This window comes from Atheta coriaria, unplaced genomic scaffold, assembly GCF_025399875.1.
Source record: "Atheta coriaria isolate IRGN ID8LTWV9N9 unplaced genomic scaffold, Caltech_Dcor_3.1 hic_scaffold_3_pilon, whole genome shotgun sequence".
Taxonomy (NCBI): Eukaryota; Metazoa; Arthropoda; class Insecta; order Coleoptera; family Staphylinidae; genus Dalotia; species Dalotia coriaria.
In genome coordinates, this window is record NW_027045445.1 from 7,964,330 (window position 1) to 7,991,619 (window position 27,290).

The following is a 27,290-nucleotide window of genomic DNA, read 5'->3' on the forward strand; positions in this document are numbered from 1 at the left end:
CGCGGCGCACATAAAGACCAACTCGGTTGTAGATAATGCCACAACCGAATAATACTTAGCGACGCCCGACGGAACATCCCAAGCGCACAAGCGAACCGATGATTAATTGGGTTGTGCCACATTAGCCTGTTACGAAAGGCCAATGAAGGCAATTACAAAATTAAAGTAAGACATGCGAAAAGTCGCTACGCAGATCGACTGACGAACAAAACACGTGTTAACCGTAGCACAGCGCGCGATCGACTAAACTGCAAAGAGAATTGATATCAGGCGTAAACAAAGAAGATAGCCCCTACCAGTACAATTTAAATAAGCAAGAAAACTGACGCACTGCGCCGACACAAGCAGCATAGCAGACACAAAACAAAATTAAAAGCATCAGGGTAGTATTTATTACTTTTGATTCATTCAATTTGATTTGAGTAACGCTCTGCTTGTGTTCCAATAATCCTAAATAATTAAGTATATCATTTCACAACTTGCTTATTTGTCATACATTTTAAAAATAAATTAAAAATCCTATCCTACCAGTAGTAGTTTCGCAAAGTTTAAATAGGTATCACAAAATAAATATTATTCCATCCAAGTAGGTTAAAATTGGTAATCAAAACCAGCGGCGTAGGTTCGCCACATTTGCATCATCACGATGACGTTATGTATCACCTCCCGCATCGGAGTCGTCCTTGTCAATGATCTCAAAGTCACTGTTATCGCTGCTGTCGCGGCGCATAGTAGCCGTGCGTTCTTTAGTTGTGTGCTGACTAGCAAAATTCGAATGCAGATTGCTCAGAAGGTTGCTGCCCACAGCGGCGAGACTGCTCACCATGCCGCCAGCAAACGATTGAGGAGATTGAGCGCCTAACACCGACGCGTCCCGCACGTCGGAGAAGCGCAAGCCCTTCTCGTAACGGTGCTCATCCTCGCTGCCCGAGGACGAGTTGCCAGTGAAGTGCTTGCTGTCAAAGTGCATTCCATCCGCCTGATCTAAATCCATGTCTGAGTCGCTGGAGTCGCTAGAAAAGTCTGCAACGGCCGATGCGCGTTGTCGAATTCGCTCTGAGGGCAAAAGATCGTCTTCTTGCAGGCCGGGCAAGCCTGCATCGGCGTCAAGATGCGAGGGCATCGATGAGATTCCACTTATTAGAGACGACGTGAAAGAATCTAAAAATACAACAATTAGTGACGATTACTCATTAATACTTATAAAAACTTGCCTTGAGTTCTCGTCTCGTCATCTTTGTCATCGTCGTAATTTTCCGTTATCAGTGGTAATAACTCCTGTTCATTAACAATTTCTAGACAGAAACGTAAATCACTATCAACAACAAATTATATCATTAAATAACTTACCTGGACTTCGTACAACTTTGACAAAATCCCAAAAACTCTTCTGCACCTCTTTGGGTGCAAGTTTCACCAGGGCCGGACCAAAGTAAACACCAAGCAGAACAAAGTATGCAAGTACTCGGCCAGAAATTGTGCGTCCGATGAAACTGAGCGTGAGGAAGAACGTTGTCATTACGCCACAAAACTATTAAACAATAATAAATACATTAAAACGGTATAGGTTGGTAAATATAGATAAAATTCAGTAATGTAAGCAGATTTAGTACAAAACATGAAAATATGTGATATGTGTGTAAACACAGATAAAAATAAATGGCTTACTAATCTAGTTTTGCAAGTTTTTAAAAACAAGTCAACAAAACACGACCTACCAACGACGGATTATCACGTTTCCAACAATGCATATTATACATGAATGTTGAGCACCATGCCGTGACATCGCTGACACGAAGGTAACGCTTCAAGTTCTTGAACTTGATGGCATCGTCGTAGTAGTCCAGCACCACAAAGAGCGCCGCCGTCGAGAATACTATGCAGTAGAACCGCGTTTCGTAATAAATAATCAACCTATAAACATTTAACACTAATTGTAGACAATTGCACAAAGGCAATAAGACATTTAAAGCTATTTTACTATCCAATATTAAATGTTTTGTTTGTACTTACGAGTATAATAAATTGAGACAAAGAAAACTAATCCAGGTGAGCGTCGCGTCCTCCCAGGAGATGACCTTACAGGCAAGATTGACATACGCATCAAGTTTGGTCATCTCTTCGTCCTGCGGTGGCGGCGGCAACGGTTTTTCGGCACGTCTGAGCACAAAATTGGCTGCGCGTTGCAGGTAATCCATCATTCTGCCGCAGTCGTGCACCAACTAAAGTGATATGTTGTGGTAGCAAATAAATAATTGAACGTCTTAAATCACGGCTGAATTGTGGCGACTCTGCAAATGCAAGCAAAAAACACACTTGTTTACTACATTTTCGAATGTTGCCACTTGCCGGCGGACCGCAAGTCGAATCGCAGGCGGCGAAACGAGCGCAGGTCACCGGCAGTCACACAAGAGACAAACTAAAATTAAAGTACTCAAAAAGCATAAAAAAACGCGAGGAGCGGCGCAATTGGTTTGTAAATTTAGACGGCATAACCGAATGCACCGCTGGAATTTCATGTTTTCTTTTTTTTATGGTTGAGATTCGAATTGAATTCGTTTTAAACCGTTTAATTTTAAATTGAAAGACAATGATGAAACTAATTTATATTCAACGAGGAGCGCATATTTTAAATTAATTTGGTATCAAAATACGTGACTTATCACTTATTATATTTAATATCATAAACCACTCAAGCGGAAGTTTACATGAACAAACAAAGCTTTTCATTCTATCTTCGCGTAATTAATAGCCAGTGTTACCCGACTCAACAAACTGTTTTGGGCTATTTGTATAATCATAATTACATGTTTTGGAAACAAGTAAACAAACTTAATTTATTTTGAATTTTATCTTCCAAACCATGTCAATTTTTTTGTAACATAAATCTAATTACACCTACTCCACTAAACAACTGCAAACAAACGGACATTCGCTGCATGTTGCCAGAAAACGTTAAAAATAATCACGTAACATCCGGTAAATACTAAAATTCTTCAGGATTCAAGGCAATTTCCAACAATTTACCACAAATAACTCGCGAGTTTCAGAAATTAAAACACAAAACGCGTTTTTATTAACGTCTACTCAGCTTTCCAGCGTAAAACTTTCAATTCTCGAAGCACCGCACCGCAACAAACAATAAACAATAAGCGACGAGGCTCTGGCCTTGATCGTTCATTAGGTTCTAGGACTGTAGGTTGACGGTCTCAGCTACCGAACGAAATCAAAACAATCCGATTTGTTGCGCACGCTCGCTCCCGACAAGTTATTACTTTCGCGTCGACGTCGAGTCAGGTGATATTAAGTTAATCAACTTCACGCAATGAATTAAAAATGCGCAACACTACAAGTATGGTAAATAAACGCATGATAGGCTATTAATTTAATCAATGCTTGATGCAAACGCGTGTAATCAAATTATGTATGCCGGAGGAATGTTGTGCAATGTTACTTTATCTATGTCTATACTGTAAACAGTCATTGCTTGTGTATTCGGTCAATGAAATAGCAACACGCGCGGAATGATACCTAACGATTATTAGGACGCATACACGTGTATGATATGTTGCATATTTCGCACGGTAATTTTGAAACATGAGATAATGTATAGTATTTAACTAGAACGTAATGGCTGATTAATTGCGCAGATCTTAGCTTTGCTTACTCGGCTGTGTAAAATTCGACCTCGCAATTAACAGCCATCATTACAGCTCGTGAGTAATATAGTACACATTACCTTCAACTACAACTTTACACTACGATTACAGACATGCGTCTTTAAATAAACAATTACGATGTTTTGCCAATCGGTCGCATTCAAACGTCAATGCGACACGAGCACACGAGTTAGATCAATCATCTTAGAAAAACAAAGTAGAAGCAGTAAATAACATGATTTGTTTTACCTTGAAAAGAGACGAATATTTCAAGTTAGACTTAATAATGTTGTTTTTACGATCTGCGCATTTAAATATTTCCGAAAACAGATGCGCAACGGGATACGGGAAATGTTTCCACACAGGCGCGCACAATCACATACAAACACAAGCGCGTTTCGCTTCGATGGGTTGTTAACTCGTAACTAGCAATGTGCGAAAACCGCCGCCTTTATTTATTGTTAACTCGCGAGACTGCGACAACTGCGACGGAAATATATGCGCAGCGCGCGCACCAGCACGCGACTGAATGAAACGGGCAGAATTAAAATTGTGCGCATTTTTCGCCAACTGCGGCCCACCACCACTCTTCCCAGTCTTACTAACCGACATAAACAAACCATTCAACACTTCACTCTTGCTCTCAATTCCCGTAGATACTACATGCGCAAAAGACTAAAATACTCTTCTAACTTGTAATGACGTACTTGTTTGTTTCTTTCAATTTTGTTTTTCCATCTATTTTCGAACCAACGCAATTACAAATTGTGTGTGTATGCGCGAACGCGCAGTATGACATAAACGTGATTCTTTTGTTTGCAAACAAGTGCGACTCACGAGTCGTAGGAAAATCGAATTTTCACAGGGAAGGAAATTCACTCACCTGGTGTGCGACAGCGACACACGTGCACCGCACTGTTAGGCACACGCTGGAGTGTACGCCATCGCGTAACACATTCGCTTTCACGACGATTTTCGATAAATTTAGCACCCGCAACCAACGACCACCAAGCGAGAAACGATCCGGATCCGCAGCCGTCCACAGACGACTGTGACATTCAATGACATTGACGGACGGCGCAAGTTAGCGACTTCAGCGCCAACGTGGGCAGTTGCTAGAAACAACGTTTCATATTAATTTCAGCAAAACTTTACAACTTTACAACAGATTCAAAATAATCAAAAGTCTAATCAAAACAGACCGATTCCTACATATTTTCCATGTTCAGATTATGTTGTTATATATTTAATAAAAATTTAATATACATTGGCATTGAAGACTACACAATTTGTTAGGAATCGTTATTGTTCTTGTCATAATCAGATTTGCACCATGATTGTTTCATGTTTAAGTACTAGTAGAGTAAATAATTTGATTTCATATTGTTCACAATTCTTTCAAGGTTCCCCTTTAAGTTAAGGCACGTTAAACAAAAATAATTGTTAGTTGCATCAATTTAACAATCAATCATTAAAATATCATAAATTCTGAACACGTTGCTGCGTTTCCTACTTCACATCTTGTACTTAATACAACAATTACGTATAAATATATTCGGCCGCATTGAAAATACATACGCTATTCGAGATTATAGGGACTTCTATGTTAATAGTTAAGAATAGAATATTTGTATAAAATGGCATCCACGCGTATGCGTTCGTTTCATTTAGGCACATTAATTATTAAGTTTACCTTAACAATTAGCAAAATAAATTGTTTTTAAATCATACATTTGCGTAATCGGACTGTGAAAATCACGCGCGTCTATGTACATAAAACGTGATTACGATTACGGATGAACACACAATGACGAAACTTCGCTATTCAGCTAATTATTCAAATGTTTTCTTGCTATGTACGCGTTTTTGTAATCGGTGCCGAACTTTGTGCGATGAAATAAATAAAACTTTGCGATTTGTTCGCACAGTATTCGAGTGTGAGTGTGTGGCATCAGTCGAAAATTAAAAATTAGTAAGTTATTGCTTTCGACTCTCATTCTCGTCGAGTGGACAATTCGATGGACTACCAAAACTCGTTCGTTGTTCAAGCTTAACCTTTGCCGGCGTAGGTGGGGTTCTTGAAGGTGGAGGTGGCTTGTTTATAAATCGGATTTTCGCCCTAAACAAAAAATAAAACAATTTTAAAACTGATTGCAAAAATTTTATGTTAAATTTTAATACCGTATCCCATTTTGCCATTTGTCGTTCCTTCTCGAATTTGGCAAACTCCCTCTTATCCTTGATAGTAGTAAACAACTTCCATAACAACAGAATTGCTAAACCAATGAGTACAATGGCAGCCATTACACCCAAAACGATGCCCAATAAGAAAACCTAACATAAATCAATTAAATTACCCACTGTCTTATATTAAAATTAATGTAGCAATAAGTTACCTTTGGTGGACATTTTCGCTCCTGTTGTGCTTTGACAACCACGCGGTTCTGTTCGTCAAAGTAATACAAATATGCAAAACTGCAGTCGTCTTCATCGTAGAACAAGGAGCACAAAACTTCCTCATTTTCTTCTTTGGCTTCCACCTTCTCCACGCCGATGGGTGTAAACTTTGTGCAGTTTTTGGCACACGCTTCTTCGTCCAGCGGACCAGTCTTGTACATTTGGCATTGCACGCATTGTTTAAATTCCTCACATCTATCTGAACACGTCTGCAAATAAAAATGTTGATTAAAACAAAGCACAAATTAAAATAAAGTGTTGAAAACTTACTGGACATTTCTCACAATATCGACCTGAATACCTTCCTTCTTCAGTACTTTCGCATTTGCATAATCCACAAACACATTCACCGTGCCCGGAGCAAATCTCACCATCAATACGATCCGGCGCGTAGCAAGTCTCGTTGCTCATCTTACATCCACAATCTGCACCACCCCAAGGTTCTTTACATGTGCACGTCCCGCATTCGCAGATACCATGTGTCGGTCCACTGCAAATCTGCCCTTCACGTCTATCGCAAGAGAAGTTATCACACTCGCAGAAATTGCCGTAAATTTTCTCATCTTCGTTATTGCGCACGTTGCATTCGCATCTTCCACATACGCAACTTCCTCTACCAGAACAATCAACCGTGCTGGTGTTATCAGGCCGGCAGCCGATACTATCATTGGCGTTTTGTGCTTGACTAGCAGAGCATTCACAATGTCGTCCAAAATGTGAATTATCGCATTCACAGATACCGCATTTGTATGTACCATAACCGCTGCACTCCTCCGCGTTAAATATATGACCGGCATTGCCTGGGTGTTCACAAGGACACGAGCACAACATTTCCAAATCAACAATCAAACTTTCATTGATGCCAACAGGATAGATGTTGAGTGTTTGCTTCCAGTCGCGGGGATCCGTCGGGCAGGAAGTGACCTCAATCTCAATTCTAAAGGAGACCACATCGCCGACTTTAATATCACCGCATTTATTGGTCTTTTTCTCTGGCCCATTAACATCTAAGCATTTAGAAAAGTAGTTGATTTTGATAGTGCTGGCTGCGTTGTCTTTCATTTCTACAGTGGAGGAGATTTGTTGGTACTGTTCTTTGACAAGATCGACAATATTAGACGAATCGTTGGACAGTTTTCCGCTAGATGAACCTTCAATGTTCTCTTGTAAGCGTTTGTAGATGCCGATTTGTTCTTCAGTCACAGCGAAAATCAAATTTATCGAATTTTCTTTTACTTTCAGATTGATTTGTGAGATGCTAGGATAATCCTGGATACTAGAGTGGGTGTACAGGCCATTTTCAAGATGGCAAAGTCCGTCGTTTGGTTTAATAATTCCTCCTAACTGATAACGAATAAAATACATTTAACACTAAATATAATATGAAATGTTTCCTATTTACCTTGCCATCTCCTGCATAATGGAACCCAGCATCCGTTGAGAAAACTAATAACCTTCTGGCGATGTCTCTCCAGCCGATTTGATTTCTACACACAATTGCTTGCATTACAGCATCAAAACCACCTTCGGAGCGTCCAAATTACCAGACACAGCTGCTTCTTTCACCAAATGCTGCAAAACATTTCATTAGTTCACCTGTACATTAAACTATACACAACAATTAATAATCAAAGCAAATGAAAAAGAAACTTAAAATATGTGCATAATTAAGGGGAAACTTACTAAAAGTCAAAGCGATTAGTAAGAAAAATGATACAATCCTCTCAAACCATTGTTAGTAGTTAAAAAAAGCGTCTAACACTGCATCTGCAAACCAGTAGCATGCAAAAGGTGCAATTTACAAACCTCTACAAGTGTCAAAGTGAGTTGTGTGTACATCATGTGTCTTTGTGTCTTGTTTAGAACTACGATTAGTTTAAATCATAAAAGAAACGGGATTATGAAAAACATATTATGTATGAATTATTGCATCATGAAAAATATTAAATAATATTAATTATTATTCACAACATCAGTTATATATTTTTCTGTTGCGGTTGTTGTTGATTTAATTCGTTGTTTATTTCGCCGTTAATTTTCGCGCAGTCAACAAAACTTACGGAGAACAATCTCGTGTCGGTGTCCAGGCGCATCGCGTGTCGGAAACCGTACGGTGCCGCACAATCGTCACATGGCGCGCGTAAACTACAATCAATAACTTAAGAACTAAACATCGACATGCTGCAACTAAAGAAACGATTTCAACAACAATCAAAAACTTTCAGTTTAATTTTTCGTGATGTTGTAATAATGTATTATTAAACTTAACATCTTATCATAGAAAGGTTTTGATTGCTTGCTGATTGTATGCGCTCGTCTGTGGTTTATTTGAGTTGGCTTTGGTGTGAAATGATTACATGCCGTTATCTCACCCAATATTGTGTGCATAATGTGGTTGTGTGACGTAAAATGGGTACACAAAAATAAAAAAAAAAAAGTCTAGTAGTGTTCAAATCACCTCCGTTCCACATCATAAATTACCATAATGCATCAATAAAAACAGGAATAAATTTAGAAATGTCTTCCCCCAAGGCTTCCAGATCCAGGCCGTTCTACAGCGACTAATACCCATGCATTTCGTACAAACTAACAAGGTGTAAAGACAAAAGACGTGACAACGTGAGACACAGATATTGATAGGCGGACAAAAATAACAAGTTTCTCGCATTCCATTATAAAAAAATATATAAGAAAAAAGAGTATTGAGAAATTAAAAAAATTGTACAAGAAATTGCCATGAATTTAACTTGCAAAAAAGATTTCGCATGGTTTTTTGTTTAATTTTGCGAAGAAAACTTACGGAGAACTCTGAGGTATCAGTGCTTAAAGTCATATGATTGCGGAACCCATAAGGTGCTGCGCATTTGTTGCACGGCTCTTGCAACCTACCGGCCAAACGGAAACAAGGACAACATGTTTAGAAACAAAATACAATTGGTACATTGGAACAAAAACGTGTGTGGTGAACACTACAAAAAAAAAATCAACATCCCAAGAACCTAAAATATTGTTTGGTTGCCATGACAACATGAGGTAGTTTCAAACGAGATTGATAGTGTGTTGTAAATGTGAATAATTGTACTCACTTTTTGGGCACGGTGCTCACATAGGGCATGACGACTTTGTCCACAAAACTACCGAATCCCAGGCGGAAATTTGAGGTGATATTACGCATTGATTCGGCTAGAAGATCGCCGAGAAGGGAGAGTTTGTGTTTATCGTCCTCCATGGATTTTGATAAGTCCATCAAGTAGTAGAGATCAACTGGATAGTCTTCGGCTTGCGTGTATTGCATTGTTAAATCATAAGATTGTCCTAAAAATAAAATAAATTAAAAGTAAACTTTTAGTTTTGTAATTTTAATTTATATTATAAAACTTACTTGCTCTCAATTTAAGATTAACCCTCTGTGGTGAGATTTGCACAATGTTACTAGCCCCGAAGCACTACCACTACTACTGGACGATGATGACCACCAGCTGGATGAAGAAGAACTGCTGTGACTTGAGTGCTGCTCCGAATGCCAGCCTGATTCCATTCCGCCGCTGCCTAAAGATCCAGCGGCGTGCGCTTTGGTGAGATTCCTAGCCAGAAGAATTTGTTGAACATTGTCCGGGTTCCAGATATACTCCTCGGGGCAAGCTGCGGCTGTTGGGCTGGTCGTTTGGAAGCAGCGTGCCCGGTCGCCGAAGTCCGGCTTGAAACACCACGCGCATGATGGCGTCTGAATACATTCATGGCATGTTGGCTTCGTGACGCAGGGATTTGGGGCGGTCAGCTTCTCGGCGATTTGTGCTTGTGTGCGCCATGCCACGCAGAGGAGGCACACAAGTGGCAGTATCAATCTGAATATCATTTCTACGAAAAAATAAATTAAATTAGAAAAACATGTGTAAATGTTTATAGAAAAGGAGATGATTATTAGCCGTAATTATATTACTGATTCTTAGAAACAGAGCAAAACAAAAGTTTCAAATTTAATGTTTATTTAGCGCAGTTTAAGTTTTTGATACGATTATGTTTAATCGTTTTTTGTTCTCTAATCAAACTCATAAAATTTTGAAGAAAAATGAAATTACCTTCAATAACTCCTCAAGAAAAGCTCAATTATTCCCGATTTTCGATTCTTGCACTAACGAAATTGTTCAAATTTTAATATAACATTGATCTCAACAGAAGTTTGTTCACAATTCATCTAATCCCACAATCCGGTTTCTAATATATCGCTCCCAATGTTGATGTACATCAACATAACAAGATTTATCACAGATAATTAATGTAAATAGTCCTCAAATGATAATTCTATTTGATTTACCAACTGCATACTTCATGTCTCAAGCACACAACGCTACAACTCAAGTAAACTTCTACGAAATAAAAACTGTCGAGCATGATCAAGATTTAAAGTTGATGTTGATTCATTCGCGGATGATTCAAATTCACTCATTGAAGAATATCATAAGCAATCAGCGGATATACTCATGGAGCATGAAACAAACGCATAATATTTGAATCACAACGCTAAATTTAGAAGTGGGCACGAATCCAAGGCGGTTTAATATTATGGTTTACTTCAGGTGTGACAAATCGACCGACAAAACTGCCCACAAACTTATTTTTTCACGTTTTTAAATTGTGTGAGTAAAGCCCGCGGCTGCAGGTGAAATCTTACTAAAAGACATAAATATTGATGAGTCTAATACTGGCATCAATTAATCAATAATTAATATATTGAAATATTTAAAATGGATTCGTCCATCATCCATGAAATAGATTAATCCAAGTTTATTTCCTGATTGGCTGTCAACCATTGATTTGCTGCTCGAAATAATCGTGATTCAATTGTTTTTAAATAAACAAAATTACTTCCTCCATAACTTCCTTTCCTATGAAGCTGAACGCGATTATCTGTTCGATTTGAACCGCCATGTGTTCAATTTCTTACTAAACCCAACCATGTATAGATGATTGAAGCATTTTTCAACAGTTGTGGTTGTGCATGCCTTGCGCTTATACAAATATAACGCATTGCACATTGCTCTTGCCTCTCGCTCGCGCTCATTGCGCGCGCCACCCACACTATTTCGGCCTCTGCACACTTTTAAAACGCCTCTACTTTTCTCTACTCTCACGCGTTTTACTCGCCTGCGCATGCATAACAGCACGCACCAACTCAAACAAACCGACCTAACCAACTACGCGAATATGTTATTTTAAACGCACGTAGATCTATTAATAAGGCGCGACGCCTTGTGCCGCTGGTGCGTGCAAAACGATGTTATCAGAAATTTTCTTCTGCTGACTTATCGCGGTCTGATAGTGAGAGTATTCGCAGAGTTATGAAGTTATTAATAAACAATGACCACATATCATTCGAGTGTGGTCTTCCAGTCGGTTGAAGTCATCGGTAATAATCGGATTTGGTTTAGAGTAATTGTTATCAGACGATGACTTACCGGCGTTGCAAGCGTCAGCGTTACGTATCCATTAATTGTTATCGTTGCGTTGTTATCCGATCGATTATCAGCGAGTGATAATGCGGTCGACGACACAGTTGCACTCGCACCGACTCACACTTGCACTTCGACTGCGGCCGTCGTCGAGTGTCGTTCGTCGTCGTTGGGCGGCGACACTTTTAGTTCAATCAGCTGCGTATTATGGCGCTGCTAACACTATGACTAGCAGGCAAATATGAAATTGACCTAGGAATCAAAGCAGAAAAATATTAAACAAATGTACTAAGCCGAAGTCTCGCAACGAATCGTCGTGGCACAAAGTACAGATTGATTCTAGATATTTACTGACAGGAATTTAATTACATTTTTAGTAATATTCTACGGAAAATATGAATTTATTTCAATTACTCCAAGGCATTAAATATCAACCGCATAATTCACATTATAACATGTAAAAAGCCAAAGTTTTGCTTGAAATGTTCGCGTAAAAACAGCTTCTACCGCTTTGAAATTGTTTAAAATAGATTTGTAAATTGTGCTAAAGACATAATTCGTTATGTACCACATTACATATTGCTTATTGAACATTCACCACATTTGTAAATATTGCTCGTTGCATCAATTTGTCATGCTAATAATCTCGTAAATGTAATAAAGGCACTGCGCTGAAAACCTATCCTATCTTCGTTTACGTCGTTAAAATCCAACCTAACTCTAAAAAAAACTACGGCCTACAATAAGTTGATAAATGCAATGTTGACCTTCAGTCTTGATACGTGTCCTACGAAAAATAAATAAAATTATAGTAATGAATATAGAGAGAATGAATTACTTAAGATAGAGAGATGTGTTTTAGAGAGCTCTCATAACATGTGCTGTCAAACATTTTGATTCACAAATCAATTGCGTCAATACCAATTCGCTTTGTAAATATAACTCGTATTGAAGTTGTGTATCAACGTGTAGTTCTTATTCGCAAGGAATGCTTGAATCGTGTCTTTTTCAAGATCACTAGCTAGTAAATGCACATCGATGAATGTGATTTTCACGCGTTCGAACGGAATGGTTTCGAGGATTTGCAGCTCAGTGCCACGCGCTTCAATGCTAAGAAAATCCACTTCTGTTAGATTCATCGCAAGCAGCAGGGAATACAACGGAAAGCATTTGACTCGTGTTATAAACAAGCCGGATTCGTCGATGAGATTTGAGTTAATCGAATTGATTTTCACGCCGTCTTCCTGATGATATGTGATTTCTCGTGGATATGGTGTGGGTGATAGGCAACCATGCATTGATTGTGAACGAATGCGATTGTGGCGATTGAGGTTAAAGTAGTGACGTGAGTCTGGTTGCACAAGAAGACCGCGCCAGTTGAGTTTCTTTTCCAGCCATTCAGTTTCGGAGGTTTTTCCGTCGCCATATGCACCGGCTTCCACGTATATTCCATTCATCTGAAAGAAAAACCATTGTCATACAATTTTTATTACAAATAATAACAATTTTTAATGCTTCTTGCTGAGTAGTTAAAGTAAAAGCAATAAAACTTTGTAGTTGAAACATAAACATAAATTTTTATCATAATTTAGTTAATAAAACTTAAACCGTAAGCATTTATGAACGGTCATTTTGAAATTACAAGCATAGACATTATTTCATATAAACTTATGTTTCAAATTAACATTATTACAAAATAAATAAATAATCTATTAAGATGATGTATCTAACCTTATTGTGCAGAAGTTTAAGAATAAACTCGATGTCTTTGGTCGGTGCTTCAGCCACAAACTCAATTTGTTTATGCTTCGGCTCAACCGCCGGCCTCAAAATGAAAGTCTTGATAAAATCCACAAGTCCTGGATCATCCTGTCGTAAATTTGTGTAGTCAGCATCTTGTGTCATGTTAATGTTGAACTGATGATGAAGTAATGCTACAAATAACAATTAAACCATTAATCATCCCAAGGCCACAGATAGTAATTGAACCAATCTATAATATGTACCTTTGTTGTTGATGTAGATGACAAGCAATGTCATGACAGTTGCAAAGCCCATAAAGAATGCTGCAATAGGCAACAATTTCTTCAGGGCAAACTCCCCAGGCACATTGGTGTTGTTCATCTTGGTGGGTGTTGGGGGCAACTGGGGCGGCAGCGACGGTGCATTCTGTGGATGCTGCTGCTGCTGCTGTTGTGATGTTGGATGTGGTTGATTCATGTTTATGTTTATTATGCTCAACATTTGTAACTGGGCTCATGTGAACATTCTTCAGGCGTGAATATAGACACAAACGCACGCGCTAAAAATAAATGGTTGAATATTTGAGGGTATTCGCTAATTGTTTGTTAAAATTGTCTCCTGCCGAGTGCAGCAGATGTGACCAACTCAAAGAAAACGAGTCGAAGTGAATTCAAGCGTCAGAAATAGAAGTGGAAGGCAGCTTACGGGCGCGTTTGATGGGCGAGTGTGTGCTCTGCTTCACTTGGCTCTTGGAGTGAATGAGTCTTTGTTGCACTGTCGTGTTCGTCTTTTGTTTCTGCGTCGCGAGCGTTCTCACCAGCCGCACATCCTGCCTCGGACGCCAGGTGTAAGGTGAGAAAAAGCGTCCGCGCGCGCGTCTTGGTTGCGGTGTACCTGGAACACGCTCAACTATGTGAGCAATTTACGTCAGGCATCAGTGTGAGCGTGTGTTAGAAAAGAAACTGGTAGGGCGAAGAAGGAAACAAACGCAACAAACATGACAAAATATAAATAAGAAAATTTAACATAGGCAACTTGTTTTACAATGTATAAAGAAATATTGCAGAAAATACAATAAATACCTATTTTTGCTGGTAATTAAACGCCAAATATTGACTATGAAGATAATTTATAAAGGTTATAAACATTTCACTAGAATTTTGTGGTTAATACTGATTGAATGTCCACAAACAAAACACCAACACCAGTACAGGCAGGCAACTGAATGTGATTGGTTGGTGATTTCATGTTGTGCAGTTTTGCACCACATTGATGGTAATTACACCTTATTAAACAAACTAAGCGCACATTTACTCATAGCATGACATCAGCCAATAGTTAACATTTCCAGAACTTGTTAAATATTACGCTTATCATTTGTAATAACAACGAATTTCACTTAAAATTCCATCCTTGTGATTAATCAGCTCACGACTCTATGTACTACAAGTTATGCAATCCATTGCACATCAATGAGTAAATCATTTACTAATTTAAAACAAGAATATATAAATATATATGAAATTTTAGTACATGTAACTGGTGAAAATGCAAAAAATCATATTATTCAAAACTACAACTTCGGATGACTCAGAGAATTCATTTGAAACACTCCTGACCAAAGAAAACTTTCAAGTATTCAGTATAAAAACGTTAGAATTCGAATTTTTGAATTTACAAGAGCTTAAGACCTGCCTAGACGAACCTGTTAAGTACGCAGGGATTATATTTACAAGTCCTCGGTGTGTAACAAGCGTGCTGAAAGCATTGAATGGCGATTCGCTGCATGACGAATGGAATACCAAGAAGAACTACGGGGTGGGTCCGAAAACCGTGGAATGCGCCCGGGCGGAACTCAATTTGGAGTGTCTAGGCGCCCAGGCAGGTAATGCCAATAATCTGGGTGATATCATCATAAGGGATTTTGCACTGCCGACATCAGGTAAAAACTTAAATTTATATTGTTAAGATAGGCAACCAGTATTGGTAATAAATCATACTTTCTTGTTTTCAGAAAATATTGCAGCAAATGTTTCATTACCGTTTTTATATCCAAAAGGAAACTTATCAAAAGATTCTTTAAAGCAAAAAGTTCAGACACACGATGTTATAGTGTATGAAACTATCACAAACTGTAATTTGGAACAAGAATTGACAGCCACAACTGATAACTTTACTATACAAATAGATTATGTTGTATTTTTTAGTCCTTCTGGTGTAAAAGCGGTTCAACCACATTTTTCCAAAGTAAATAATGAAAAACTGAAGGTAAGAAATTAATTTTTAAATTATTCAGTTAATTAATTTGAATTAATTTGCAAATTATGTACAGGTAATTGCAATTGGCCCAACAACAGAAGCATCACTCAAAGAAATGAATATTCCTGTGCATGGAACCGCAGAAAAACCATCAGCAGAATCACTGATAGCTCTGCTAAAAACGTTTTAAAACTTTCGAAGAGTTAAACAAAATTCGCGCCGGTGAACTGTTAATATTTGTTGTTTTTATAAATGTAGGAAAATTATAATGATTTTTATTGTTTTCACTTTTGTACAGAAAATCCGCTCCGCACTTTTCCTATACACGCTTACGTATTAAATTAAACTACTCCTCTCCACGCCACGCGAGCTAGAATTACAAAATAATCCTCTTCCTAGGTTAAAACAAAACAAAAACCTGTTTACATTGAATATTTAGAGCCAAGGTATGTTTTCCTGTCCTGTTACGCATTTACAGCTTTACAATTATAAGTCTTTGATCATTATCACAGAAGTTAACTGCTCATAATGGTGATTCTAATGATTATTTTTTAAATTTAAATTCAACTCAAAGTACGTTTTTTAAAGAGTCACACCACTCTTACTACTCTGCATTAGTTTGGTTTCGGTTCGTTGTCGTTTTAGTTTTGATATCTGTTAGTATACTCAGACACACATAGTCAAAAAGGCACATCATGCAAACTCCACCAACTCCTCCTCCTCTTCCTCATCATCTACTTCATCTTCATCTTCTCTCGTTGCCAGTTTATCAAAGATGTCATCATCAAGCGTTTGTTTCCTTCGGTATGCATTGATTTTGTCGTAAACAACGCGTACGCTTTCATCGTTGTCTTGCTCATCTTTGAGGTAGTACAGACGGATTTTCTTCTCCTGGTGGATTTCAACAAGGTCCATTTTTTGGAAGAGTTTTAATGCGTTTTTGATCGGATCTACTGACACGGATTCTTCTACAAAATAAAATAAACATGTTATAAAACTGAACATTATTTTTAATTTTTAATAAACTTACGATATTGCAGAGATCCAGCACGTAGTTGTGTCCTAATATACTCCAAGATATCACCGACCAATTCACGTTCATGCAGATTCCGGCCGACAAGCTGCGTCATGCACTCAGCTGTCACAGCGTAAATATCCACCAACGGCATCAACAGCGATCGCAGAAACAATAAATGATCTTTGCCTTTGGAGTTCAAATAGAGTCGTACAGGTCTGATATATACATCATTATCGTCATCCATATCAGCATTGAAATATACTCGTTTTGATGATGTGTCTTCATTTCTAGGTTCCTATATATATTTTAAGAATAAATTAAACAATAAAAATAATGAATATCAAGGACTTAAATGAAAACCTACCAAACTAAAGCATTCGTGTCGTTGTATCATGTTGTCAATGGCGCCCAAAATATTATCCTCTAAGGTTTGGCACGGTTTGCAGAAAATAAACTCGTATTGTAGATGATCGCAGAGTCGCGTGCAGTGCTCGATTAGATCGGTCTGATCTACATAGCCTTTACTGAGGTCCATCGCAAACAGGGAGATTGCAATGAGTGAATCTAGTGCGAATGTTGGCACGAGGGCGTTGCTGTAGTAGGAGAGTTCTATCACATTGGGAAGCATCGCGACGGGGCGGATGTATTCTTCGTGTTTGTCTTTTTCTTTGCGGACTAGGCCCGGACCTAATAAATCAATCTGAAGAAAGAGAATTTTAGTTATACGGCTGTGGAATATGAATTGAAAAATACTTACTGAATAGTTAATTATATCTAAATTATCTCCAACAAAACCGATTTCTTTTCCTTTGGCAATTAAGTCTAGCTTTAACTCTTCTAGTGCGTCGACCAGTACTTGTGCTTTGCAACCGTTGCGGAATTTATTCAGCAACAAAAACGCCACTGCATTTGTGGACATTACTGCTTGTGTAAATGAACAATCTGTAAAATTTGAAACATTATTATATCTCGTTTATTTAGGTTAAAATCAAGAAAAGCTAAAATTAATTAAATGAATTCTTATTATAGGCAGACGTTAAAACGTGTAAAACGCGAATAAGATTTATTGCGACTCTGGCGTTTCAAAAAGTATTATTTTACGCTTAGAGAACACAATATAAATAAATATAATCATAAATATTCTTACCATAAATAACATGTTTTGATATACTCTCAACTATACTCTTGTGCTCATCCGACACGACATCAGTACCATAAAGACTAGTGCTCGACGGATTCGATTTCAACTGCTTATTGAAAGTGGTCGGAATACGTCCGTTCGTGTTAAACGTCTTGATCATCTTACACAATGAAAACGGCTGGTTAAAATCCACGCGGATCATGCCATAGTTACTGTTGAGCACATGCCAGATAGCTTTGATCGCCGACCAAAAACTTTCCATTTCTTTGGGCTGTCCCAGCTGCTCGCGAACAAAGTTACCATCCACCAGTTTCTCGTAATTGATGCTCACAGGCACAAGCAGAGCATCTTCCACCGTGCCGTCGATAACAGCCTCAACTATAACGCTGAGGATGCCATACTTCGGCATGCATGGTTTACCAGTTCGCGTGCGGCCTCCCTCGAGGAAGAATTCAATGTTGTGACCGGCGCGGAGTGATTCGTTCATATATGTGTGCAAAATCGTTTTGTAGAGTAAATCTTTACGACCCATGATTGGATCCACACGGCGTTTGATGAAAAACGCTCCGAGACCACGCAGTAAAGATCTAAAATTAATATTATAGCAATCATTTAATATTTAAATTAAATTATTTCATTTACCCAAAGAAAGGAATCCTTAAATTATCCCCGGAAGCAACCAATGGACATTTTACATCATTATTCAACAAAATAAACGACATCAGAATATAATCCAAGTGTGACCTGTGTAGAGGTAAGAAAATCATCGGCAGATTTGTCTTGCCTGCTTGTTGCAACATTTCCACATCTTGTGGATGCACCACTACCGCGTTCAAAAAACATGGTAACAGTTTGTACAACACCCAGCTGGTAAACCGCAGCAGAAAGTCGGATAACTTGCTGCGCATATCATGCAACAACTTCTTCGCTCTGGCAGTATTACGCTGCAAGAGGCCCTGATATACATCGTCATCGTTACCGTCGGTGTCTTGAAACTGTTGCAGTGAAGTAGCATCGATTGCACGTTTCACCCGCTCGTCCCTCACAACAGTGCCTTCAACTTGTGGATATGGATACTTCTTTAATTCGTAAACTTGCGCCAAGTGGTTGAAAATTCTGTTCATCAAGGTAACTTTTTTCGTCGCTGGGCAGTAGTCGAGGATGTTTTTGAGCGCGAGGTTGGTGAGCTCCCGACGCGATTCCTGAAATGTTTACTTACAATTAGAATATATTGTTGTGTGATGTGGAAACTAGAGTAAAAGGAAGCTAACGCGAGGTGGTGGTGGATCGTGAAAGCCACGATAACGAAATCGGCTGTATTTGCTGTACATTGTGGCAATCTTCAAAGAGGACTAGTTGAGAATACTTTCGTTGCGCGTATGGAAGCCGAGAAAAACGTTTATAAATACGTAACGTGATGGTTATTTTTACACTTGATGATTTGCTCTGCTGTTTGAACGCGTGCAACGTGCGTTTTAGCGAGTGGTCAATTTTGCGTAGGTGGTTTGTAAAGCTAGTTTATTATAAATCAAAAATTATTTAAAAAAAGGAAACTTAAACACTCACTGTATGAATTTACTTATCAAATCTGCAATTAAAAAAGTTTTTGCTAAAAATTTTAATCATTTTAACTACAGCGAAGTTGCGAGTGCGCAGTAACAACACAAACCACAATTACCCATCAAGCACGTTCGTACCATACGTAATTATCAATAAATCTAAAGTATCTACGCATAAATATAGTTTTACCAAGCAGCGTAGGCAATGAAACGATGACAAGTTTTATATGCTCATGACAAATTTTATCAAACTTAACATTCGATTTAGAAAAGTAAAAAATCGACATAGCATTTGCTGGCTGTGCATTTAATGATGAATATAAAGATTAGTTGGCGTCGCGTTAAATTATCACATGCGTGATAAATAATTATTCAATCATTTTTAGCGTATTCGGGCTATGTAAATGTAGACATTATATTTACCTCGTGAGTAATAAAATTGCCAGACTCGTGTATTGATAACATTCCCATTACAAATGTGTATGTTTAGCAGAGTGAGGTATTGTTTTATCGAAGTACAAATTTAATATATAACTTCGGTTTGCACACACAATTTAGTACGTGCTTATGAAAAAACTATTCATTGTATTTATAGTGTCGTTAAAATTAAATTACATTTAAGAGTTTATATAAAATTTCACGTGTTCACTGTTGAACAACTTCAAGAAATTGTATTCGAGCATTATAACTGATTTAAACCGTTTAGAAATAAAAAAAAATACAAAGATTGAGTGTCAAAACCATTTGTAAGCTGGTTATAAAGTGAATTATTCTAGTAAAGTACTTTAGTCATGGGTTTTAGTCACGGGGTTGAGCTTGCGCCTGCGCATTTCTACAGAAATGCTATAACGCAATGAAGAAAAAATTAATATAAACGTTTTATGAAAAACCAACCAAGTTATTAATTCAAAGTGTGTACTTATCAAAGAATATACCACTATAGTTATCAAATCAAGCATATGTAAATAATACAATACCAGCAAACACAACTTCAATTCATTCAAACAAAAAGCGTTCAAGGAAAGCATCAAAGTATAATGAAACACGATAAGGCAAATTCTTCGACATTATAAATTCAAATTTAAGAAAAACAAACTTTTCAAGATTAAAAAATAATTTAAATTTCTAAATAATCCAAAACCTCTAACTATATTTGATAAAAAAGGCACAAACAACTATAATATATATAATTTGAGCAAAAAGATCAGAACCCCATCAACTTTGTGTTAAGCAAGCTTTAGATATTGAACTTGACCTCTATCTAGTCGCGCGACTTTGTTACTTTCGATTTGCAGTTGTAGTAAACTAGAGATGCTTCAATAATATTCCACATTAAATCATCTTCTCCGTTTGCCCTATGCTCAAGCAATATTTATGTATGACTTGCATATCGTATCTTATCGACTCAAGTCCAAGTAAGAAATAAATGTCACGTGTTTACTATTAATAAACAAGTCAACATTTCATTTGCAACACAACAATAAAACTCATTTCTTTTCAATCAATTTTTCCAAAACGACAATACATTGTCCAACAATGTGTTAATCGCCAATCAAAATTAAAAATTCACTTCATTCTAGTGTTTAATCACGATAATTATTCATAAAATAAAGTTAATCTTTGAACCATGACTGAATTTTGAAGTTATCCGCTTATCTTTTTCATGTAAAGATTGTGAGTTCAACTTTTTTGAGATGAGATTGCCAAACAGGCAGCACAATTAGCCATGCGCGCTTCCAGCATGATTCACAAACAATTAGCAACGCATAATAATGATTAATGCATACTTTGATAAGACCTATTTAGTTGTTTATTATTCTTTAGTTGTACTCATGTTGCGCGTCGGGCATCGAATAGAATAAAATTTCGTCGAATCATTATCATTGGCGTGGCGTGATTCTCAAAATGATCGTAAATGAAAGTATAAATCAAAATGCTTACGTTGACGGGACTTGTTGATTTGATACAGTAGCAAGTGAGGCCATTGCATGCTTTGCGTTGCATCTCAATCGCCACCTGCGGCAGGTCTTCTTTGATTGCGAAAAGATTGGCGTGGGCCTAGAAAATTCAAATCAAAATTAACCACACTTGATTGACATTAATCAACGTACAAAAACCAACCAATAAATTGTCAGTTGGTATAAAATTCGGTTAAAAATTCAATTTGTTTTCAGTGTACTCACATTTTGGAAATCCTTCTTGCGTGTGCGGTTCTCATGCGAGAATCTTTTTAGTGTTTCGATGGATGCAAGCGATTCGTTGCAGAGGGCGTTCGTCGGCGCGTACTTTTGGAATGAGTCGAACATGCGTTTCGACACGAGATCAACCATTTTGCCGATGCTGGAAAATACAAACAAAAAATTGTATTAAAAACACCATCAAACATTATTTCTAGAAATTACCCTTTGATTAAAAGGACAACCTGCACGAAAAACCACACAATCGTCAGCTGAAACGCCGCGTAAATCACGCTGAAGAACTCCGTATTCGAAACTTTATACATTTTGTTAGATTTTAATTTTTTCTCTCCAAAAAAATTAATATTTTACAGTTTTATCCTTACTCCTCGCACTATTATCACAAAATTGATTATTTATCAATAAGAATGTGTTGCTTTACATATAAAAATTCTTAAAACATTTCAAATTTTCGCCGTTTTTTGACACAAAACTTATGTTTAGCACGTTGTACGAGAGATAATTATATAATGCTGGTCGTGTGCGCGCTTTTCGGCACGTCGTGAGAGCGCAATGTGCACCACATCATCATCGCGCGGTCAGTACGCAAATGGCCGCGCGTGAATTCGATTGGGAGTCGTGCGCGCCGCCGCCACCGACGCAGACGACGTCACCCGCATGCATAATATACAAAAGGCGACACACTCAGCTGAGGGAGGCATATATCTATGACTTAATCACGCCGATCGCGCGCGCGCGCTCGCCAGCCTGGACTTAAGTTAAGGCAAGTTGAGCCCCCGACTCTCGTTCACAGGTCATTTGATAAAATACATGGGCACACGCGTGCGATCGCTGCCTACGATGTGTGCTCGTCGCCGCTGATGTTACAAACGTTACGGTTCATTGGCGTAGATTGGCGCGGCCATTGTGAAACAATTGATGCAAGGCAAGGCGAGCGCACAGCGAGCTTTGTGTCCTCGGACGTGCACCACCTTGACCACAAACCAGAGAGACCATTATACGAATACAACAACGCACAATCAACAAACGAAATTTTCATTTATTGATTCGGCAGTGTAACGTTTAAAATTTAATTCTAGCAATAAATAAAATTGATGAAAAATTAAATTATAGATTATATACTGTATTTTATGAGATTGTTGATTGATTTCGCGCCTCATAAATTACAAATTGTTTTTTTTTGTTGGAGATTACGAAAGTGGATGATTAACTGATTAACAATTGATTTTTGTGTATTATTTCTGGTGGCTTTGAGCCGACCTACAAAAGTTTTAATTAACATCAAAAATTGATGCATTATTAACTTAAGTAAATAGGTACTTTGACGTTTTTGTTCTGTTTAGTTTGTAGCATGAACAAAGTTCTGTGTATTAAAATCTGCCGAAACGTATCGTAACATTAATTAAATAATTGTTTAATTTGTGAATATGATCATGTAATATTTAAAATATTGAAAAATGCCAAAAATTGTAAATTAATTCGATGAAATTATTAAAAATGGATAACGTATTCAAAAATACAGGCAAATGTTAATATTTGATTACAGTATTTAAGTATACAGTGGTATAAAGTACTTTAGACACGGCTTTGGCCGTCCGTGTTTAAAATACCACTTTTTATATCTCAAAACCGTGGAAAATCTGGCGCTTTAAAGGTGGAAGTAGAAACAAGTACTTTTTGATAGTGTTATCCATTTTTTAATTTTAAAATTTTTGCTTTAATAATTTGACAAACGTTTACTACTTACACAATTATTTTTTTTGAGAATAACCAATTTGCTTCCAATACATTTTGCGTCTTATGTAACAATTTCTTATCAGCATTGTCCTAATTAATATCTTAACATGTTACTACTTATGATTCATGTCGATTTCGACACACTTCGCCCAAAATTCAAATTACCAAACACTTGTATGCAAAGCAACACGAAATAGTTTAAAACATTGAATAAATCAAAAAGGAAGCACCTCTTGAACCCGATACATCGCGCCCGATTTACGATTTACATGCAACCTAGAAACGCATTCATTAAGATTTAAGACGTCAATCAAATTTTGAAAAAGATACGCGCGCACTACTAAAATAAGTAGTGTTAGACTTCGACTTATTAATGAATACGTAACAACAATAACAATAACATCGAATCCAGTGTAGAATTTACATGCACACAATCCAATCCCTCCGTCTGTCTACGCATGTTTATCAGTCCCAGTCATAAATATTAATTAATCCTTAAAAAAATTCAAAAATTGATTGTCTGTTACGAATTTATGGCAAGGAAAGTTTTGAGAGTAAGTTTAAAGTTAAAGGATTAAATCGCATTTTATTCTAAGTACGATGAACTTGACTTTTGTAATCAATTAGAATTAACAGCAAGTACTGATTAAAGTAAAAGTTAATTTTTATTATTGTCATACAGAGTAGATCTCACAAGTATCGGTGTTGTTATGAGTGGAGATATTAATATTTCAAGTACGTACTCGTGGATTTTTTATTAGTGAACTCTGTTCGTAAATAATATTCATTATCATTAGATCTATTTCATCATATTTTTATTCAGACATGGTTATTCCATGATGAGACATTTAAAAACATATTTTTAAATTGAGTTTTGGAAACTTTATTCAATAACAACAAGAGATACTTCAACACACGTGTAAAATTAGTGCGAAAAATAAGCCACAGGGTGCAAACTATGCTTTTTCTACTTTTAGCTTTCAAACGTCAGTTATAAAGTGGTACTTTAAGTACTTTAGTCACGACCTTGCCCGTCTATATTTAAAGTACCACTTTTTATGTCTCAAAACCGTGGAAAAACCGGCGCTTTAAAGGTGGAAGTACAAAAAATAATTAAGTTAGGATTCGTAAGCGATTTGAATGTGATATATGGTGCATTACTCTTTTCTCAATTGTGCCATACTAAACTGTTCTATAATTCTTTTTCTTATTCGTGGTCTGTTCTTCCTCATGGGTGCAATAATTTCAACTTTTTATCCCAAAAATAAGTGAACTTTTTTTAATTGAAATTACTGCCATTTACCAAAATAGTGAAATGAAGATGTCAATTTAGAAACGATTTGTACAAAATAGTAAACAAAATAATTTTTTCTTGATTATTTTATATTTAAAGTGTTGATTTGAGGAAAATTTTAAGGTCAATCTCACATTAATAGAAAATCAGAGTTCAAACCAGTTCAATACTCTAGTAGTCTAATGCTCTGAAGTTCACACTCTGAAGTACATTTCAAACGTTGACATGCGGTAAACAAACGTCACCTTTGACATTTAACTAACCTCAAAACTCACTAAATCAACGATATGTCACCATCAAACAAAATGACTGCTTTAATTATAAAAATGCAATGAATATTTCTAACCCACATTATCCAATTATCCAAAGATAATACCAGATTATTACCTAACATGTGTATTATGATTCCTCCGCTTATCGCACAATTCTTATCGCCTCCTGCCCGATCTAAGATTACAACCGGTTACCTATAAGCAATATATTCCAATACCTACGTCTTTGTTAGCTGCTACCATTACGCAGAAAATAATATTCTCGCACTTGTGTGCGTGTATGTGTGAATAGGAATGTTTATGGCGCGCGAAGCGATAACGCGTTATTAATAACATTACGACATTAACATCACGCGGCGCGACGCGAGATAAAAAAGTGTTTTCGATTCGGTAGCGCGCACGGGGGCACCTTTCGAGCACGCATTCATATATTACTCATTTCGTGCTGCATTTTGGAATCGGGGGCGATACGGGCGGACTCGACTTGACTTATCAAATCCGGAATTGATTAGCAAAAAACTCACACGCGGAGGTAAACAAATTGCAAATCCAATTGCATTGTGCACTTTGACTTCTGATTACATTTTTAACATACTAAATATAAAGTAATTAATTTATTTCAAGTATTTTACGATGCATCCCAAATCCAATTAAATTAATTAATTAAAATATAAGTGTTTAAATTTAAGACTGACCTTTGTATGCCTTGCATGAACACGTTCGGGAACACCCACCAGAGCACCCCGACGAAAAACAGCGCCTCCCAGACGCCGTCCATCGCGCCGCGCCGCCCCCGGCCGCTCACTCGTGTCTTTATCGCTCCCTGCGCACTACAAATTGTACCCAGGTTCATTAATTTAACAATCACAATAATCTAAGCGTGCCAAAAAAAACAGGAAATTAATTTTTTAATTTTAACATTGCGATTGGCTGAATGTCAACGCAGCAAAAATAAAAATAGAAATTGCACATATAATTAGCAATGCGATCAACTGCCAATCAGCAATTGACCTAGTCGCACACACAATAGCACTATGAATTATATTTTAAACATTTCTCTTTCCATATAGCCTATAGAATGACACATAACATAACTTTATATATTTATGTGTAGTATTTTAAAACAATATGCATGTCGTGATAAGTAAACTGCAAGCTTCTCAACATAAACGCGTAGAACTGTGTAAATAATTAAATAAACTCTGTTCAGGTGATAAGAAATCGGTCGGCGACACAAAAAGACTTCACAACAATTAATAAAAATAAAAAGAAACGATATATAATTAGAAACTCTTGCACATACAGCAAAAGTTATTTTTTCTTTCTTTTCTCGTATTCCTAGGAATTGTAACTGACCAATCAGTGAAAATTACACATCAACACCGTCTGTTTGGCCGTCATTTATCGCCGGCAGCGAAACGAGACGCGCGAAGCCCGCGATTCGACTAAAAAGCCGGAGCCAACCGAAGAACAAAACGCGATGAAGAGTAGAGTTACGAGTTACGCGGCGAAATTGTGGAGCACGCACGCGGCTGGTACTCGGCGTGGGCAAGGTCATGGAAAATTGCCTCTGAATAATATAGAAAACAAGAAATGAAAACAAAAAACAACAACTATCAATTATTTCCCTCACAGAATTTATATTATCAATAATGTTCTGTAAAAACTAACTGTGTGGAATTTAAAAAATCATGATTATCATGTAAATACGGAATGTGTAGCGTTGTGAAACATTTTTCATTGATGAAACAACACACGACACGAAACAAAACCTTCGTCTTTATCCTACTTATGGTTCGCATTGCATTGCAGTAATTGAATATTTAAGCTGATTTAAGCAAAACATGCATTTCCTGCGCCGCCATCAAACAACACATCCGAAAGCCTAACTTTAGCCAATCTTCCACAAATAAATGAGGCTAGAAAGCGTAGAATTATTAATTTTAGAGAGTATTAAACAATCAACGGCTGTTACCGTTATTAATTGGAGGTTATGCGATCGGAATCTCCAAAATGAACGATTTAATAAGCAAAAACAGAATGTTGATGACTTACGTTGTGTGCGTTGATGTGGAATATGTAGAGCCATACAATCAGTGCATGGATTCGGCGTCAATGTTGATTGCTCTGAAGAAGGTGAAGAGCGCGATGACAAGGAATGCCGTTGCCGGATGAAAGGCTACACCACAGCTGCACATTTGTACACCGCCGTACCGCACACGCGAATGCACGGTGTGTGTATGTGCAGATTGCGGAATGGAAAGAGAAGACGCGAAACCGTTGCGTTTGGATTGGGCTGAAATGTCTGAGATTCCTCGTCGTGTAGGTTATTTATAGTGGTATTGATTCACTTAGGAACTGACGACACAATACTGTTTATTTAATACTGCAGTTAATTATTTCGTGGCTTACGTCTTCAGCACTTTGTAAATCCACTTTTTGGGGCGTTTGGAACACTTTGGAGGTTGTGCTCCAGCGACACGCATCAAGCGGCACCAACATT

General features: G+C 37.4%; 5 protein-coding genes across 10 annotated transcripts; 1 reads left to right on the top strand and 4 right to left on the bottom strand.

The window, feature by feature from the left end:
• Window positions 1-369: 369 nt before the first annotated feature.
• Window positions 370-4,728, bottom strand: LOC135803946 (uncharacterized). Of its 2 annotated transcripts, none has more exons than XM_065317691.1 (6): window positions 4,543-4,728; window positions 2,014-2,291; window positions 1,719-1,914; window positions 1,351-1,531; window positions 1,215-1,295; window positions 370-1,161 (listed from the first exon to the last, which is right to left on the bottom strand). In XM_065317691.1, the coding sequence occupies exons 2-6, from the start codon at window positions 2,199-2,201 to the stop codon at window positions 653-655; spliced, it is 1,155 nt and encodes a 384-aa protein (XP_065173763.1). In that variant the 5' UTR covers window positions 2,202-2,291; window positions 4,543-4,728; the 3' UTR covers window positions 370-652. The 2 variants fall into 2 exon arrangements, with proteins under 2 accessions (XP_065173763.1, XP_065173764.1); XM_065317692.1 differs by lacking the exon at window positions 4,543-4,728 and adding an exon at window positions 3,909-4,186.
• Window positions 4,729-4,874: 146 nt separating this feature from the next.
• LOC135803942 (integrin beta-PS-like) lies at window positions 4,875-11,732 on the bottom strand. Its single transcript, XM_065317682.1, is given in 11 exon segments — window positions 4,875-5,778; window positions 5,841-5,993; window positions 6,056-6,325; window positions 6,387-7,460; window positions 7,519-7,643; window positions 7,646-7,688; window positions 8,917-9,001; window positions 9,203-9,431; window positions 9,499-9,552; window positions 9,555-9,974; window positions 11,573-11,732. Coding segments are annotated over 10 exon segments (2,520 nt in total). The 5' UTR covers window positions 9,973-9,974; window positions 11,573-11,732; the 3' UTR covers window positions 4,875-5,709.
• A 216-nt stretch (window positions 11,733-11,948) lies between these two features.
• Window positions 11,949-14,157, bottom strand: S (EGF receptor activation regulator Star). The gene is made up of 4 exons (XM_065317693.1): window positions 14,015-14,157; window positions 13,573-13,868; window positions 13,298-13,500; window positions 11,949-13,023 (listed from the first exon to the last, which is right to left on the bottom strand). Exons 2-4 carry the CDS (start codon window positions 13,808-13,810, stop codon window positions 12,481-12,483), a joined length of 984 nt encoding a protein of 327 aa, XP_065173765.1. The 5' UTR covers window positions 13,811-13,868; window positions 14,015-14,157; the 3' UTR covers window positions 11,949-12,480.
• Window positions 14,158-14,468: 311 nt separating this feature from the next.
• Uros1 (Uroporphyrinogen III synthase 1) lies at window positions 14,469-15,851 on the top strand. 2 transcript variants are annotated; one of them, XM_065317694.1, is made up of 4 exons: window positions 14,469-14,584; window positions 14,840-15,251; window positions 15,324-15,577; window positions 15,642-15,851. In XM_065317694.1, exons 2-4 carry the CDS (start codon window positions 14,858-14,860, stop codon window positions 15,756-15,758), a joined length of 765 nt encoding a protein of 254 aa, XP_065173766.1. In that variant the 5' UTR covers window positions 14,469-14,584; window positions 14,840-14,857; the 3' UTR covers window positions 15,759-15,851. The 2 variants fall into 2 exon arrangements, with proteins under 2 accessions (XP_065173766.1, XP_065173768.1); XM_065317696.1 differs by lacking the exon at window positions 14,469-14,584 and adding an exon at window positions 14,625-14,785.
• mino (glycerol-3-phosphate acyltransferase mino) lies at window positions 15,828-27,276 on the bottom strand. 4 transcript variants are annotated; one of them, XM_065317678.1, is made up of 10 exons: window positions 26,843-27,276; window positions 25,483-25,617; window positions 21,470-21,626; window positions 21,228-21,344; window positions 18,370-18,929; window positions 17,734-18,314; window positions 17,344-17,528; window positions 16,951-17,286; window positions 16,599-16,881; window positions 15,828-16,536 (listed from the first exon to the last, which is right to left on the bottom strand). In XM_065317678.1, the coding sequence occupies exons 2-10, from the start codon at window positions 25,563-25,565 to the stop codon at window positions 16,262-16,264; spliced, it is 2,577 nt and encodes an 858-aa protein (XP_065173750.1). In that variant the 5' UTR covers window positions 25,566-25,617; window positions 26,843-27,276; the 3' UTR covers window positions 15,828-16,261. The 4 variants fall into 4 exon arrangements, with proteins under 4 accessions (XP_065173750.1, XP_065173751.1, XP_065173749.1 ...); XM_065317679.1 differs by lacking the exon at window positions 25,483-25,617; XM_065317677.1 differs by lacking the exons at window positions 25,483-25,617; window positions 26,843-27,276 and adding an exon at window positions 21,689-22,092.
• Between the last annotated feature and the right edge of the window lie 14 nt (window positions 27,277-27,290).

What these genes read in the sequence shown, in the direction of transcription:
- LOC135803946 (XM_065317691.1), bottom strand. Translation starts at nt 2,201, where the DNA reads ATGATGGATTACCTGCAACGCGCAGCCAATTTTGTGCTCAGACGTGCC. An exon ending in TGTCTCAATTTATTATACTC is followed by an intron (nt 1,915 to 2,013) that starts GTAAGTACAAAC and finishes AAATGTTTATAG; the next exon opens with GTTGATTATTTATTACGAAA. An exon ending in CAAAGTTGTACGAAGTCCAG is followed by an intron (nt 1,296 to 1,350) that starts GTAAGTTATTTA and finishes GTTTCTGTCTAG; the next exon opens with AAATTGTTAATGAACAGGAG.
- S (XM_065317693.1), bottom strand. Translation starts at nt 13,810, where the DNA reads ATGTTGAGCATAATAAACATAAACATGAATCAACCACATCCAACATCA. An exon ending in CATCTACATCAACAACAAAG is followed by an intron (nt 13,501 to 13,572) that starts GTACATATTATA and finishes TGTTATTTGTAG; the next exon opens with CATTACTTCATCATCAGTTC. An exon ending in TTAAACTTCTGCACAATAAG is followed by an intron (nt 13,024 to 13,297) that starts GTTAGATACATC and finishes TTTTTCTTTCAG; the next exon opens with ATGAATGGAATATACGTGGA.
- Uros1 (XM_065317694.1), top strand. Translation starts at nt 14,858, where the DNA reads ATGCAAAAAATCATATTATTCAAAACTACAACTTCGGATGACTCAGAG. An exon ending in TTTTGCACTGCCGACATCAG is followed by an intron (nt 15,252 to 15,323) that starts GTAAAAACTTAA and finishes TCTTGTTTTCAG; the next exon opens with AAAATATTGCAGCAAATGTT. An exon ending in TAAATAATGAAAAACTGAAG is followed by an intron (nt 15,578 to 15,641) that starts GTAAGAAATTAA and finishes AATTATGTACAG; the next exon opens with GTAATTGCAATTGGCCCAAC.
- mino (XM_065317677.1), bottom strand. Translation starts at nt 21,789, where the DNA reads ATGTATAAAGTTTCGAATACGGAGTTCTTCAGCGTGATTTACGCGGCG. An exon ending in GTTGTCCTTTTAATCAAAGG is followed by an intron (nt 21,627 to 21,688) that starts GTAATTTCTAGA and finishes TGTATTTTCCAG; the next exon opens with CATCGGCAAAATGGTTGATC. An exon ending in GACACGAATGCTTTAGTTTG is followed by an intron (nt 16,882 to 16,950) that starts GTAGGTTTTCAT and finishes AAATATATATAG; the next exon opens with GAACCTAGAAATGAAGACAC.